General features: G+C 43.7%; 4 protein-coding genes across 4 annotated transcripts; all 4 read right to left on the bottom strand.

Annotated features, from left to right (window-relative positions):
* Nucleotides 1-516: 516 nt before the first annotated feature.
* LOZ57_005627 (uncharacterized protein) lies at nucleotides 517-1,209 on the bottom strand (the record flags this gene model as incomplete). Its single annotated transcript, XM_049254655.1, has 2 exons — nucleotides 517-896; nucleotides 1,206-1,209. 2 exons carry the CDS (start codon nucleotides 1,207-1,209, stop codon nucleotides 517-519), a joined length of 384 nt encoding a protein of 127 aa, XP_049106338.1.
* Nucleotides 1,210-2,724: 1,515 nt separating this feature from the next.
* On the bottom strand, nucleotides 2,725-7,029 carry LOZ57_005626 (uncharacterized protein; the record flags this gene model as incomplete). Its single annotated transcript, XM_049254654.1, has 7 exons — nucleotides 2,725-4,308; nucleotides 4,363-4,401; nucleotides 4,456-5,167; nucleotides 5,218-6,239; nucleotides 6,329-6,360; nucleotides 6,427-6,617; nucleotides 6,686-7,029. 7 exons carry the CDS (start codon nucleotides 7,027-7,029, stop codon nucleotides 2,725-2,727), a joined length of 3,924 nt encoding a protein of 1,307 aa, XP_049106337.1.
* A 480-nt stretch (nucleotides 7,030-7,509) lies between these two features.
* On the bottom strand, nucleotides 7,510-9,902 carry LOZ57_005625 (uncharacterized protein; the record flags this gene model as incomplete). The annotated part of the gene is made up of 5 exons (XM_049254653.1): nucleotides 7,510-7,632; nucleotides 7,682-8,140; nucleotides 8,189-8,308; nucleotides 8,362-8,748; nucleotides 8,799-9,902. The coding sequence occupies 5 exons, from the start codon at nucleotides 9,900-9,902 to the stop codon at nucleotides 7,510-7,512; spliced, it is 2,193 nt and encodes a 730-aa protein (XP_049106336.1).
* Nucleotides 9,903-12,761: 2,859 nt separating this feature from the next.
* LOZ57_005624 (uncharacterized protein) lies at nucleotides 12,762-15,969 on the bottom strand (the record flags this gene model as incomplete). Its single annotated transcript, XM_049254652.1, has 4 exons — nucleotides 12,762-13,096; nucleotides 13,148-13,188; nucleotides 13,289-13,659; nucleotides 14,533-15,969. 4 exons carry the CDS (start codon nucleotides 15,967-15,969, stop codon nucleotides 12,762-12,764), a joined length of 2,184 nt encoding a protein of 727 aa, XP_049106335.1.
* Nucleotides 15,970-16,311: the final 342 nt, after the last annotated feature.

The raw sequence follows: 16,311 nt of genomic DNA, 5'->3' as shown, positions 1-16,311 counted from the left end.
CGCCAAGACGCCTGGCCCCCCCTGGTCGGCGGCATCCCAAAACGGCACGGATCGACAAGTCGCGATGCATCAAAGCCTTTGGTTCGTGTGGGCCGCAGGGCAGTATGACACGATCACTACAGGCACATAGACGACAAGGGAAAGCAGGGCGCACGACAGGATGCATGGTATTTAACAAGTTTCCCGTGCCAAGTCGCTTCCTCCGTTGATAGCCAGCGTTGCGTTCTATCCCCATATTATTGAAGCGCAGTCATAACTAAGTTGCCTGGTTGCCTAGAGCCGCCACGTCAGGTGGTTTGACTTCCCGTTTTGAGCCGCAGTTTGCGTGTGTTTGCACTGTTCCTCTAGTATATGGAGCCACTTCATCCATGCAGGGCGCGCCTTTTTAAATGGATACAATGCATTATGTATGTATTACTTGGATTGTGACGGTACAGATATTTTCTAGCCAACCTGCCAAAACTAAATATATCTCCTGTAGGAAGGTCATCGTATAATGTTGACATCGAAGCGCGTTTACTTCATGGTGTTGTGCTCAAGCTCTGGATCTGGGTCCTTTGTCACAGCCTGGTGATTCTGGAAAGAAGATTTACTCGAATCACCTTTGACCTTCGTGGAGGTAGCTACTATCTGTTGAGCTAGTTGAGGTGTCTGTTTTTGTATTTTAACGGGATTGCTTTTTACTTTCGTAGATTTGCCGCGCTTGTAAAACGAAGAGTCTTTTGAGGTACTCTTTTTACTGCCTTCCGGCACTCGTTTGATCACTTTAAACGCATTCCATGCGGCATATTTCCTTGGGTTATTTTTTCTGAGTTTGAGCGCACCCCCTGATTGGTGCCGGGGAGGAGAAGTCAGAACAGAGATAAGTTGAGGGCTAGGTGTTCTTGGTGGCTGACCTTCAAGATTATCTTACGTTAGATAGCCGCCTAGGTAAAAGAAACAAATAAGGTCACTTAACTCTTTGGGCTTGTGAGGGGTGACATAACTAGAACGCCGAGTCCCAGTACCAAAAGGTGGACATAGCCCGATAGGGGTCGGAACTCTGCGATATAAACGGCGCAGGATTTGATGAGCGCAATACAATCTATAAGAGGGGGCACATTATAGTACCTGAGCAACAATTGAAAGGCGACAAGAGGGGGAAAAAGTGGAAGAGAGGCAGTAAGATCACAGAAGAAGGTTCAACTTAGAGTTAGATCATTAACTCATTGGGCGAAATGAATATGTGACGGAAGTGAATTCGTCTAGTCACTGATATCTAAAAGTTTTGGCAGAGTAAAATACCAACTATGAAAGAAATTGTACCTGTTGTTTACTTCAATGCTGAAGCAAACAAAAATGAGTGGGAAGAGATGTTCCAGTTCATGCTAAACAGAACAAAAGCCTCAAGAGAGGGGCTGAAGGTGAAATGACAAGGTTGCCTGGGTGATCAAAAAAAAAAAAAAAGTCATGTTATGTAGTCAAAAAACAACAAGTACATCCAACAACATTGGAATATCCAAACTTGAAGGTCAAGGTTCCTAATATATATGGCACATTATTCACTCAGGTAATCCGCGCTGTGTCCCATATAAGGACGTGGAAGCCGGGTAATGAGTACCCATTATCAAAATACTAGCAAAGGCTAGAACGTCAAAATCGCGTCTCAGAACTCGACAACTTGATGGAATATGGAAGAAGTGAATCGGATAGAAGGACGGCCCGACCCAGCAAGATGGGCTTGGCATTCAATCATGTGATATTGTACCTCACTTTTGTACTAACCTGTTTTGAATGAATACTCTTGGCATTTGCATTATCTTAGCGCCTATTGGTGGTCTTGGCGAAAGATATCCTCGATATCGAACCTTCACTCCAGGTGACAAGGGACAAGTCAGAAGACGCAATGTTCTTTAAATAAAAAATACTTTTATATGCATATACATCCTTTTGTTTCGTGATTACTTTCGACTTTCCTCATAATGGCCAAAAAAGGTGAAATATCCGGTTCATAGCAAGCGAAAATCTTACTTACATATAGCCTAGCCAAATCCCGTACTATTGCCGTTCGCCTCCTGAGTATGGCTATGACCGGTTACTACAAGACCTTCGTTCGACCCCGCACAGGAAGACCCCTTAGCATGTTGAAATACGATCCTGTTGTAAAGAAGAAAGTGTTATTTTTGGAGGCGAGGCGTGGTGGGAAATAGATTGTCTACACTATGTTCAAGGGATGAAGTGGGCAGGACAGATCCGGTGTGGAGTTTAGACGTCATTCGCTTCCGCGCAATAAATTATCTTGCAATCGATACTGAAACGTACGGGGAACAACTACAGCTTGAACACCCTCAAATCGAACCAACTGTCCCTACGGGCCCTATTCTGTGGTTGCATTGCATATATTCGACCAACCCTTTCTCAAATATAATGATGCGAATGGTGGAGTTTGGAGGTATTGAAAATTCACTGTGTTTCATTGAAAATGTCCTAACGGACTTGTATTGTTTTGTTGGCTATTTATAGTACTAATGGCGTTCTTCAGCAAAGAGATAACAAATTTTTCATCTATTCATAATTACCAGGCATAGACTTAAATATTATATTCTAAAATACTGAAACATAGCTCTTTTTCATTCGGGGTGTTTTTTAACTTCTGTCGCACTTTAACACATCTTTTCCCACACTTTCTACTCTCCGTTGGCTTGTTTGAACCGATTATTGTAGAGGTCCACTAATATATATTGGTTATCTCCCTAAATTCATATTGCGAATATGCGGAGGCATACCTTTCTTTTTTCCATAGCGGCGAGGCCTGCTGTACTTTGCTGCTGTATCAGTTGTTTTTTGCACTGCCCATGACCGTCGAGTGTTCAGAAAAACGGAGCTTGAATCTTCTGTAGAGCTAAAATATTGAGAAGAGGTACGAGATCGTCGCCTCGGAGCACGTGGTAACACACTTCTTTCGCAAGTTCGTTGCTCGTCTTTCGATGGGGTGCATACTCCTTGAGCTACATTTGTGGGAAGTGAATTTAGCTTGGCTTCCTTTAAGATACCTTTGGGTGAGGTCCGGTTCTTTTTTGTGTCCTGTAGTAAGGGTTCTTCTATACTTTTGTTATCTTTCTCCTGCAATTGGCGATCATCTCCGGTGATGACTTCAGGGTGCATTGTCTCTTGTGAAGCTCCTGCAACTTCTACAGGCCTCGACAAAAACTTGGGTGATGGAGTGCTGGGTCCATCTTTTTTTATCTCCGGGGTAGATGGAACAGGAAGCCCATTGATCTGGACCTCGGACGTAGATAGGAGTTTACTTAGGTCAGTAGGTGAGGCATCTTGGACACCTGCATTCGACTCAATCTGCGAAAATGGTTTGATCAGCGATGTCATGGGATTAAACTGCTTCTTCTTGCTTTGAGAATGAAGTGAGAATGATGGGTTCCGAGGTGAGCAAGAGATACTTCGACTGATGCTTTCCTTGTGGTACACAACCTCAGTCATTTTCCAATCTTGGGAAATACCTCGAGGTGACACCCGCTTTAGTGCTTTCGGTGTCATGAAAGCAGTACGCTTTCTTTTACCAAGATGTTTAGAATTCTGTGTATTCATTTCGCCCGCTATCTCGTCAGTATCAGCATCCAGCAGCATTTCATTTGGGTCCTGTCGACGAATAAGGCATGCTAGTCGTTTCTCTAATGAAGGACATGATTGGGATAACGATTCTTCCGGGTTAAGGGCATTGAATTGGCGTAAGATATTTTCGACTTTTGTGAAAGTTTCTTTTACTCCAAGTAACTGATTCTGCAATAATTGAAGCTCATCATCTTTGTTCTGCACTGCTTGTTGAAACTTGGGTATGGTTTCCAAATCTCCTTTGACCCTTTCTAGTTCTGCCGTCAAGCAAGCTACATCGTCATCTCGGTGTTTCCAGCGTTCGTCCAGCTCTACCTTTGCCTTTTCCATAGCTTCCACAGTTTTTTGCAAGGCCTCAAGTTCTTCCATTGCTTTAAGGCCATCAGCCTTTGCTACTCGAGCACTTTCGAAATTGTCTCGGAGAGTATCGATTGTTGCTGTCATGGAAGCAATCCTTTCATCCTTTTCAGCGCTCTCATCTCGCAAGAGATCAAATTGCTCTTGTAATATACAGACTTTGTAGGATTGTTCTGCTGCGCTTTTAGAAGTAGCTAGATCTGCTTTTAGTCTTTCCACTTCACCGAGCGCGCGTTCCATCTCAGCTTTCGACTTTGCGGTATCTTGTAGGCTTTGCTTTAATTGGATCCCCAGGTCTTGCTTCTCCTTTTCTAAATTATCGAGCTTTGGTCGGATCTCTGCTACCTGAGAAAATTTTCAGCTATCGTGGCATCAATTTTTATATAAATTGATACTTACAATTTCTTCAAGCTCGCTACGTGTAGCATTTACCGTGGCCTTAATCAACTGTTAGGAAAACTATAATTTTCCGTGTTAAAATTTCTGACGTACCAATTTTGATTTCAGTGTTACCAACTGTTCCTGGATCGTCTCAGCATTCTTCTTCACTGTATTTCTTTCTCGGCGAAGCTCATGCAACTGCTGCTCAAATTGGGCACGGTCCTGCTCTTTTGCTAGCAAACTGGCCCTTGTAAACTCTGCCCTCACTCTATTTTCAACAATCATAGAATCCTCGCCAACTTTCACTTTCTCCCTCTCCAGACTTGAGATCTTTGCCTCAGCTTCCTGGAGGCTATGCTGTCTTTCCTCCAAACTAGCTTCTAACCTAGATATATTGGTTTCATTTGCTTCTAGCTTGTGATTTGCATCTATGAGTTTTGCAGATGTATTGCTGAATTTTATACGCAACTCAATCAATTCGTTATAGTCTTCAACACGGTTAGTTGCATCAGCTAGCTGCGATTTTAGTAAGACTACTTCGCCCTGAGAACGCATAAGCTCTTCATTGAGATATATTTCTCGCTGTTTCAAGGCAGAATTGGCGTTATTCGCTGCCAGAGACGCTCCTTCGAGAAATTTGATTTTTTGGTCAAGAAGCATATTCGTCTCTTTCGATTTTTCTAATTGACGAGTAGTCTCAGATGACGCCGTTAAGGAAGTGCTAATGTCTTTAACTAGATTTAAAGTCCGTAATGTTTGCTGGGTTTGAGCATCAACGTCTGCATCTAATTTCTGAGTTGATTGCTGGTTTCGTGTGTTCAACCTGAGACAAGTAAGCATCTCTGATGTATAGGAGTAGAAGGAAATGCGAACTCAGAAAACAGGCGCCGCATAGTAGTGTCAATTTGCGAGAAAAGATTTTGTGTGTTCAACCCTTCCGCATCAATCCTCCTCAGCAGCTCTAAGCAGGACTGAGCAGGAGCTTGCAGCTCTGCTTTCATGTCAGACTGGGCCTTCATAATGATATCATTAACTTGGTCACAAAATGTGTCAAGCTTGGTGTTTGTTTCAACGTGGTTCTTCATCAATATCTGTATTTGCTTCAAACTCCTACTAGACTGATTTCGGATAAAGGATTCGAGCATAGCAGTGCGGTTTTGTTCACGAGCAAGATATTTTTCACCATCTTTAAACTTTTTGTCGCTCAATTGTAGAGATTGCCCAATGGCAGAGCATTCGTATCGGACACTAATGAGCTGAGCGTGTTGCTCAGCTAAACTCCTATCCATTTTGTCATTTTTGCCATTCAATTGTCTAAGTTCCACTAGAAGTTTTTGGTTTCTTCGAGCTAACAATGCCTGTAGAGACTTCAGAAGCTGTCCGTCTTTGCGAAGGGATTCATGGTCATTCCCAATTGCCACAACGAAATCCCGAAGTTTCTTGAACTTGATTTTCCATCTTTCTATCAAATCCTGCTGGGTGGACCTTTCTGTCTCCTGTACCTCACACCGTACCTCTACTTGCTTGAGTTGATCTTTCAAGGTATTGTTCTCTTGATAAGCCACCTTCAGCTTTTCCTCTACTTCCTCCAGCAGGGCAGCGGTTTCAGCTTCGGCTTGCTCTCTTCTCTTTAATTTGTGAATTAATAGATAGTGAAGATCTTCTTCAGATGGTTGAGATGGAAGATTAGCATCATTGACTATGGCTTTGTTGACTAAATTGCCGGCGACTGGGTTTGGCAATTTTGATATCTTAGAAGATATGGTTGCAGAAGTGGAAACAGATCGTACAGATCGTGAGTCGGGGTTCGATTGTCTGTCGGTACTAAGTCTGGACCCATTTAAATCTGTGGGGTCATTACTAAACAGGGAAGTGTTGTGACTTTGGCTGATATTCTAGGTCGCTAATTAGTATGGTGGGATATTGAGAGATGCCAAGGCTACAAGCTAATTTTGTAACATTGTCAGCTCAGATATAAACTTACCATAGCTTCGTCTTTAGATCTATCATCGGTAACTAAGAGATGAGTTAGTAAAATTTCTGAAAATAATAATAGAGATGGGAACTTGCTATTTTCTTCACCATGATATTTTGATGTCATCGATTTCGTGCAGGGTTCTAAATGGGACGCTCTAAGTGCCGGGTTATCAGCTTGCATGGGCTTAGTTATAGAAAGAAATGGTTGCTGCCGCGTTAATGGAGAGAGCGAATGGTCCGGTTGACATTGCTCGACAGTAATGTCTTGAAAAGAGCCAGTCGTGCTAGTTGGGTTTCTAAAAGTCATATCGTTAGCACAGGGAATTTCTAAACATAACTTCTCTTAGATGATGGAATATCTTACATCTGGCTCGTGCCCTGGTTGAGTGACGAGCTTGGGTTATAACTTCCAATAGCAGGCGACGGACAACCTCCTCCGGGGTGATCGCCACCTCTGGCTAGTGTTGGCTGTGGTCTTACAGAATAGCTTGTAATAGCATGGTTTCGTCGAGCAAAATGGAACCCGGAAGTGCCATCAAAGTCAGAGTTAACAGGCCGAGAAATAAGAGTCCGAATTTGTTCCTCGGGAGGCGCCGTAACCGTCACAGAGCATTGTTCCAGAACTTTTTTAGAAGTAGGTGATAGTGCTGTATCATCAGTGATACCAATCGGGTCGTCCCCTGTCTGAAGATCTTGAGTTTGATTCATGATAGCTCGTAATTATCAGCTAAATCATTGAATTATACTCTCTAGGGAACCTCATTGACTTTACGTCAGCATAAGCTATGCTGCAGGCACCAGCCCAGTCAAATACGTTGCTTTCAGAGGGTATAAGATGATAATGGAGCCTTGATGGGTATGCCTAGAGAAAAAAGAGATGCCAAAGGGAGTCCGGGGAAACGGTGGGGTGAAGTCAAGATTGCCAAATACGGTAATGGCTGAAGGGCGCCTGCAAATATCTATTTTGTCTGTTTGAGAATACCAAAATAGAAAGATCAACTGGAAAGCGCTTGTTCATGGTATATGTAGTATCTATTTTAGAGAAATCTCGTCGCAACTTACGGCTTCGATGATATCGACGCAAGCATATTCAAATGGAAGAGCTAAAAGGCGCAAAAAAATCTTGTAAAAGAAAATGCCTCTCGGATGAATTGCAAAATAGGAAACAAGAATTCCTCTGAGAGTGGCTTACCCTCGGAGGGCACTTTTACCTTTCCAATCTGTAGCAAATGTGATGTTAATATCGGAAGCGCTCTCACTCAAGTATGAAAGAGAGCCGTTGAATACCCAATAAACAACAGTTGGCGATGACTGCAGCTAGAGTTAAAAACACTATAGAGAAAGAGTAGCTTATTCCTACCTTGCATACAGCAATATCTCTCTGTAAAACGCTCTCTGTATTGCCCAATTCCACAAGCCCCAGTTCAAAGCAGAAACGGAATCCTCGGATCTGACACAGTGATCCATGGTTCATTGAGTAGTAAGTCTCTATTTTGATTAGGTCATCCGCTACAGAAAACGTGTGAATTTCCTCGCGTGCCTCTCCTAATAAATCCGGGTTCCGATCAAAATGATATATTTTAATTCCGGTAAGCCTAGCCTCTTCGAGTAGGGATTCTGCATATACTGTAATGCCCGAAATCGAGGTTAAGTCGGATCTAGAAACGAAACCTAAGACAGACTCATTCTTATCAAATGTGACAATTTCTTGAGGCCAGGTAGTCACTTCAATGGTGGCAACATCATCGACTATCAAGTTGTGGCTCCCTGTGCATTCTTTCAATACGCCAAAGAAAGAAATAAATGGCATGGAGCCGTCCTTTTATTGACCATCAGACGATGTCATTACGCTCAGAAAATGGCTTACTGGAAAGGTGTGGCAAAATATTGCAGAAGAGCAATATATTCCAGCGATGCCTTTTATAGTATGCCAGTCTCCTAGAATTGGGCCACCAAAAATTACACTGCGGCCGAAATTTGTGAAGAACTATATAAGGTGTGAGTATCGCAACAATCGATAGGATAATAACATCAATTTACCTTGATGGAGAGTCCTTGGTTGTGATGAGCTACTGCACAGCCAGCCCCTAGAATAATTTCTCCCTGCTCCCAATCAAGATTGAATGATAGTTTAGTAAAGGTCTTTGCAGGTCGGCCGAGTCTGGCAGTATCTGATTTTCCACGGAACGTAAATTCTATTCCAGAAAGCGACTGCCACCAAGTGTCGACAAATGCACTGATCGATATGACCGTGTCAAGACCTTGGTCTAGGAAGGTACAAGGTCTAATACCTTCGTTGGGAAAACGATCGAAGAGAACCGATGGAGTGAGGTAGGGTGAAGGAAACCCCCCATGCCAAATTGAGAAATGCGGTAACTCCTCCTCTAGGTCTTGTGAATGGTATGATATGGTTTGGATTTTGAATGTCTGCGAAAGATTAGTGCAGTGTCGATTTGAGAGCGGTAACATGGACCTACATCCAAGCAAAGTATAAGCTCGCTATCCTGGCAAATGGGCCACTCTAGCTGAGCAAATGAAAGGTACTCAATCTCATTCGGCGGCAAGGTACCACAGGTATGTAATTGCCATGACTTTCCATCCTTGACCTGAAGAGATAGAAATCCGTAATCATCTAGAGCTATGCGTAAACCTCTAAACTCTTCAATAGTCGTAGACAAAGATAAGTTTCCTGTATATCCTGCACAATCGTCGTTAATTTGAAGGCCACAAAGATAATCCCGAGTTCGGACTGATGTAAAATGCACAGTTAATTTGCAGGGGGATTTCAAAGGGAGAGATTTTTGGTGCTTCAGCGCTCCTATCACGTCGCGGCAGCGAACGACACAACGATCGTCAATTTTTACGGAAGATATGTCTGACCCACGTATGGTTTGTGCCAAAATAGAAAGTGTGAGTTTAACATTCTCCCAGACAGCACAATAGTTGGCGATATGAGGAAGGCAAGTCGGAGAATTGTGAACATTCCACAAAATTCGCTCGATTATATCTGCAATTTGTCGTCGAGTCCCTTTTATGGAAGCTAACCCGGGCCCAAAATAAGTTTTCCCCAATGCTAGCCAAGCCGCTGGGGCAGGATCCACTCCTATCACCCGGGTAAAATTGCGGACGTCATCATAGCATTCCAAGTGGCTATGAATGACTTGTAAGATCTCTACAGGAAGGAAAATGTTACCAAAAGTACCAATAACGGAAGAGTCGAGCTTGTTAGCTTCAGGAGCAGGTATACTCTGCCAGCTCCCTTCTAGAAATTCTGGGCGTTCGGGCCACTGGATTTCAGCAAAGTGGGGTTCTAAATCCTCAAAGATTTCGCGGATACTACCTAACCACCGGTGGCTGATATCCTTGGAGAGAACTGCACCATTCAAGATGGACCAACAAGCAGAATGAACTGCATGTTGGTCATGACGGAGCATGAAAGTAACAGGCGGAGTGATAAGTGTTGGGCCATCATGCTCTAGCTCCAGGAGGGTCAAAGAAGCCTTCCAGTCTTCCACCCCCCTTCCACTAAAGGCGGAATCAACATTCGTATTGCATAGCGGACATGGTTCAGAGTAGGGCATATCTCCGGTTTAGAGGATGGAAGGGTACTCTGAAAAAATAGCCAATACGATTTCTAAACCACTGTAACCAGTATATATGGCCGCGAAGCATCAATAAACGAGTATCACGATGTCAAAGCATCTGATGCGGAGTTCAGGCGGCAACTGGGACAAAACAGGCCCAACTCATGCAACCAGAAGAGACTTGGCGCCTCGGGCCGGCCATACCAGTCACGTGACACCCTTTTACCACCGCCAAGCCACTCTTTTCATCTTCGAGTTGTACTCCGTACTCCCTACGATTCTCGATATGCGACTGACATTTGGTGTAGCACCGATTCTTTGGAATGTTGTGTGTAGTACAGAGTACGGAGCATCTACGGAGTACATTCCTATGCTGTTATCTCCGGTTTGCTTGTACAATATCATTTTCCGCTGCTACCAGCACTTTTAGCGGGGGATTAAATATGACTTTGGATACATTAGCTGTTGACGCCTGAGAGCAGATGCAACAAAATACTGGAATTCTTTTGCAAAGTACTATTCATTTTGAACGTATTGGCTATCCTAAAATGCGACTCCTCATGGCCCTTGCAATCGCCTCTATTCTCGCTCTTGCTTCCGCCAGAACAAATTCGCAACTTAACGACCCGGCACCAAATATCCAGTGTAAAAACATAGTATGGATCCCAATTATTGATGGACAACGGATACTCACTCCATTCAATAGTGTAATTCTAAAGGACTTGGTGATGGCGAGGTGGTTCCGAGTCCCCACGGTGGCTAGTAAGCTCTGTTCTTCTGCAATCCGCCGCGGCGCCGCATACTCCCGCTAATCGGTGAAATATGTACCGTGATAGTAATTGTATATGCCCTCCTAAGTCGAAAACACTCCAATGCCCACCCGAAAGGCTACGATGTGAATATTTGACAAGTTGAGACTGCCATATCTTTTCGCAACAATGACTTCTTGTATTTCAATAATTTTGGGCTGCGGCGCTGACTACCTAATATAGAGTAACTACGTGGGTTAGAAAATATTATGCTCTAGATTAAAAGTATATACTCTGTATGCTGATTAGGCTTAAATTTCTCCATGGGTACTCCTCCCGAAGAAAACGAGATATTATTCGGATAATCATAACATAATCATAGTAAACGAATGTCTCAACTTTTGGACCAACCAAATTCTTGGAAGTAGAATCATTATGACCATGTACGGAGGGAGTACTTCATGCTGAGAATCCTCGAGACTTGGGCCTTCATCCTCCTCTTTGCTAGTAATATAATGGAACAAATCACCCTTATCCATTCCTATTCTCCAGAGTTCACTGAGTTGGCCACTTCGGGCCCGGCCTGCAGATTAGGGCTAGCCGGGCTATTCAACACGAGAGCGAATATACCCTGGGGCCTAGTAAAATCTATAACCAGCATGCAACAAAGTCAGAGTACATGTACATACACCAGACAAATCACATTCGTCTCAGAAACACATGGATAAGGACTATATCAAATATCTCCGGCCAGGTTTGCACACTGCCGAATTCATATTCGCTGACCTGAATCACGGCAAGAAACCCCTTATACACCGTGCTGCCGTTTCCAGCACTCATCAGTAGAGTTGAGCCTGGAATAACGACCAATGTCTCTGCTAAAGAGGGTGTACTCTGATCAAGATATATATATTTTTTAGCGTTGCTGTGAAACCCGCCTGGAAACTACAAAACTTGCTAGAATTTGCATTATTGATACTGGTGCCCATGCAGGTTGCCTTTGCACATTCAGAAGCAATGTCTTTATAGCCCGAATTATTCGTAAAAAGAAAACGTTGTGGCCGTCGAACCGCAAGCTAATTTATCTCACGGACCTCCACATTGGGCCTCGAGCTCACTAGCAAATGCGCTATACAGGGTCGAACCTTTGGATGTCGTACCGCCTCTTCGCGCAAGATACGGTGAGTGTAAGAATATATAAAAAATAGAATGGATAATTTCCAGTTGCGTTGACCATAGTCTCGTACAGAATAGGCGGATGAAAAACGGGGGAACGCTGGTCTCCTTGTTACCAAACCAAGAATGTAATTGACAACGGCCTCGCTCGTCATCCTAAGCGACGTGGGGATATCATCCGGTGGTTAACCGACCCTAGTTGAAATATTAAATTCCTTAGAATTCGATCACTTGGTATATATCGATGGCGACTGCTTGTGCTCTGTCATTCTCGTGAATATAACTTGAAAGGATATCATGAAAACAGCAATTTAGAATTCTCCCACTGTAAAATCTGAAAGCTGCTAAAACTCAAGACACCAACTTACTAGACCGAGAAAGCCTTGTCGATTTTGCAACATACTGCATAGTTAATAAATTTTTGTTCAAGAGAAAACTGGATATAAGATTTATGGCATTTTGTTATTGATATCAGGCGTCTGCTTCCTGAATAGATTTGATTGGTAGCTTCGAACGTACTTGGTCTAAGACAAACACGAGCTTTGAAGATCCTACCCATTTCGCTTGTCATATTGCCAAATTCCGAGAAAAGGAATTCTTCGAGTCTGGAAGTTATCACGGTTGGCCTTAATGTATTCTCACGTTGCAAGAAGACCGTGGGATAGGCCTGGGCGGAATCCCCTCATTAAGCCAATGGCTGGGCACCCACGAATTTAGTTAAGCGTCACAGAATAGGTTTCAGAGAGTCTACTCTGTATTCATATTGAGATACTGTCGGATGTCACCTCTGGGTTTTATTAGGGATTGTTTTTATAGCCCGATATACAGGGGACTGCAAGACCTCCGAGGCAGAACATCTTTTGTTTCGATCGAGTGTGAGTAGCAACTGGAGTAAGCTTTTCCATTCCCTTTGGATATCCATTTGCTGTATTTACTGGTCTAGTGGCTCGATTGGGATGCTGTCCTTAATACGCGTCGCGTCAGCGAATACCTGCCCGAGGCTTTGACCGTATACATCCATCCATTCAACGGGAGAAGGATGCCATTCAGGGAAAAGGCGCATGAGTTTAGCAAGCATAATTGTTTCAACCAGGACATCATCTCGTATCACTGAAAAACTAAAGGCGGAGTGACTAAATTGCTCAAACAAAGTCACTCCGAGAGCCCAAATATCAGAGCTATGGAAATGGCCTTTGCCTTCCCATACTTCAGGAGCGCGTGTCAACGAGGATCCCGTAAGAGTTCTAGAAAACCCATCATAATTTGCTATGCTGCAGTCAGTATCGCGTCTTAGTATGTGGTGTCTGTACTCTTTACATTCTCCCAAATCAGAAAGATTCACTTCATAGGTACAAGGACTGTAGTAGTTAAGTAAAATATTGTCTGGTTTGATATCTGGATATGCTTAGTCTTGATACGACAATGTTGAGTACAGTCATCCTGCCCGAATGCACTCGCTTATTATTCTCAAATGAAACGAGGACTTTCAGTGCCCCAGTCGCAACTGCCTCAGCCAACACATAATCTCGCCGGTATATTCGAGGATCAAAATCATACAGGTTGTGGTCCATCCATTGGAACACGAGACCTGGGGGAATATGACTGGCAGCCATTTGATGAGTGGCGTTATTGTCATATTTCGGTCTAGTTGGACTATCGTTAACATCAGGAATGATATCAAGGAGCGGCCGTATGAATTGGCATGACGAGACGCTTGCCCTGAGGTGCTCGCGGTATTCCACCTCTAGGGGCGCCCGACATTCCGCAGGCCGCGTTTTGATAACAACTCTATAGAGCAAGTTAGAGGCATACTTCTCTGGAAATAAACACTATAATAAAGACCTTTTAGCATTGGCCCCATTTCCGTCACTCAGTTCTTGGGCTTTAAAGAGCGAGGCCAGGCTCCATCCATTTCTTACTCGCCCAGTCAATTTATACACTCCTTTCGCTCCGCACACAGTCCGTCCAACCTCGAAGACAGTTTGAGTGACAAGGTTTGCATTGATTCACTAGGCTTCCAGAAATAGAAACAGAAGGACAAGATAATTCATCTATAGTGTTAGTTGAAATTGAAGACAAGTGACCCAGTTGAGTAGGTAACTTTAGGAGATTGTAGAAGATATCTTGCGTAAATAAGATCATGTCAAGTCTTTCTGTTGTCAGAGATAGGTCTCAATGGAGTTCTCGGGGACATTTTATCATAGACATTGCGGAGTGCTCTCTGTACTCTCTCTCGGTGAGAAGAAATTGTCGCGTTGAGACGCGTTAAATTAAGATTTCATACCGCGACCTTGCCAAGCCTTCTAGCCTGTTCACGAGGTTCACCCGCCAGATGAACCATGGGTAAGGGGTATACATATAAGGGCGCGTGAAGTGGTCACTCCAACAAATGGAATCCTAGGAGTGATACTACAGTGTTTTATAAATAGTACTATCTCAATTCTATATTGTGGGTTTAACTTCCAAGCGTCCGAAATACTGAAAAAAAAGAAAAAGAAATCAGTACCCAGATGGATACCGGCGGTGCATGCAAAGTACTACTAATGTCGCCGCGAAAAGAATAGGTATAGCTACTGTATGGTTTCCTTTATGCCACCACCAGGATTTTGATGCTACAAGCTGTGATGGGCACTTCGATCCCTAGTAAGGCCAGGGAGTCAACCATTCTGGTTTCTAAGGACAGTAAGTGGATGCAAGCTTACCAATGACTCAGGGGGTAACCAATACTGGGCCTTCTCGTCCTCCTCCTCTTGCTGGTATTCGACATGTACATCTTGCCTCATTTCACGGTTGTATTGTTGGAGTTCTAGGATTTTTAAGCGCACGACAGTCTCCCGGTGATTACGGAGGTGGGCTTCGCCAGTCGTTCGTGCAACCCTTTCTGTCTGTAGTGCCGTTCCATAAACATAATTATCAAGCAAGTTCCAGTAAAGGTTATCGGTACTCCAGCCGTTTCGAATTGCGAAATTAAACCAGACTGTACGATCCTCCAGTGCATTTCGCATGCGGTTAGACAAAGTTTCATCCGTATTTATCGAAGGCCGGTTTGTCTCATGCTCTTGTAGTGTTTCCAAAAAAACATTGAATTTCGGGATGTAGACATCTAAAAATGCTTGCAGACCAGAATCTTCCACCCAATGGCTAATGGGTTTCAAAAGAAGCCATGGTGGTGGTGATGCTGCGAATTGCGCAGGTGCAGCATAGCAAAATTCCCAGTCAATGACACCAGTCACCTTGTTTGTTATCGGATCTACCAAGATATTTCCAGGCCCCAAATCATCGCAAAATAGTTTAAAAGGCCCGTTGATATCGCGTTTGGAGGTGAATAAAGTAGCAGTGGATTTTAGAAAGCGGCGACAGGTATATTTAGCTCGGCAGTCACGAGAATCATGGACACTGTTGCGTTGCTTCATAAAATGCAACTCACGCATTTCGCAAAGATGAAAAACGTAGTCTAGCGATGATTCAAAGGTTCCACAAGCTAAATTCTCTTCATTTATTCCGCCGTACCTTACCAGCTCATTCATACCAAGCGTTATTGGTCGGCTGTTGACTTCCCATGAATTGGAATCAGAATTAAAATCAACGGAGCCAATTTTATCAAATTCAAGAGTCCAAAGCTGATAAAGTATGCCAGAAACTTCGCTATACAAAGTTCTCAGTGTATTGGCATCGAGTTCTGGGTCCAGCAGAGTTTCTTCAAAACCATCTGGGGAGCATACTTTTTTTTCCATCAGCTCTTTCATCCGCACCCCTTCAAGCCAAGTCATGATAATGAAGGGGCCTAGGCCAGTTGGATTCTCGGCCGCTGAGCCATAAGTGATAATCTCTGGAACAGGTATAGACGTATTTTGGCGAACGAGTTTCATAACTGCGATTTCGCCGCGAAGTTTCTCATCGGCAAAAACTGTTTTGCCAGGTATTTGAAAACGAATCAGCCAGTCTGGCCCATCATCGTCCCAATGCAGTCGAACACAAAAATTAAAAGAACCACAGTGCTTGGAGACTAGAGTACATCGGGGATTTTGGCGATATTTTCCCGCCATTTCCCCGATTTGGAGAAGTGAGCTGTCGAATTTCCTCGCCCAATCCTCCATCAGTTGCTTCTGGTAATTGTCGCGGGAACAATCAAACTCCATGGTAGCTAGCGATGCCCTTAACTGAGAATAAAACAATGTTCTCTAGTGGTGGGTTTTCACTTCGAAACACACAGAAGTTTCAAAGCTTCAGCTAGTTAACACATCTTGTTTCTGCAAGAGATGGCTAGCATAAACAATCAGTTTCCATCAAAAAGGGCATGATATACCCATATGCTCGCAAGAGTTCAAGTACGGGATATAGAGCATAGTCAACAACTCCGTACCCTCTCAAGGATTTTCCTTGTTCGGGCCGGGAATTTATCCTGATCCTATCAAGGATCGCATGTTGAATGTGCGCCCTGGCCCCTGAGGCATCCTATATTGACAGGGTGTTAGTTACAT

The sequence above is a fragment of the Ophidiomyces ophidiicola genome, assembly GCF_022830035.1.
Source record: "Ophidiomyces ophidiicola strain CBS 122913 chromosome Unknown scaffold_30, whole genome shotgun sequence".
In the NCBI taxonomy this organism is placed as follows: domain Eukaryota; kingdom Fungi; phylum Ascomycota; class Eurotiomycetes; order Onygenales; family Onygenaceae; genus Ophidiomyces; species Ophidiomyces ophidiicola.
This window is presented reverse-complemented; position numbering and strand designations above follow the sequence as displayed.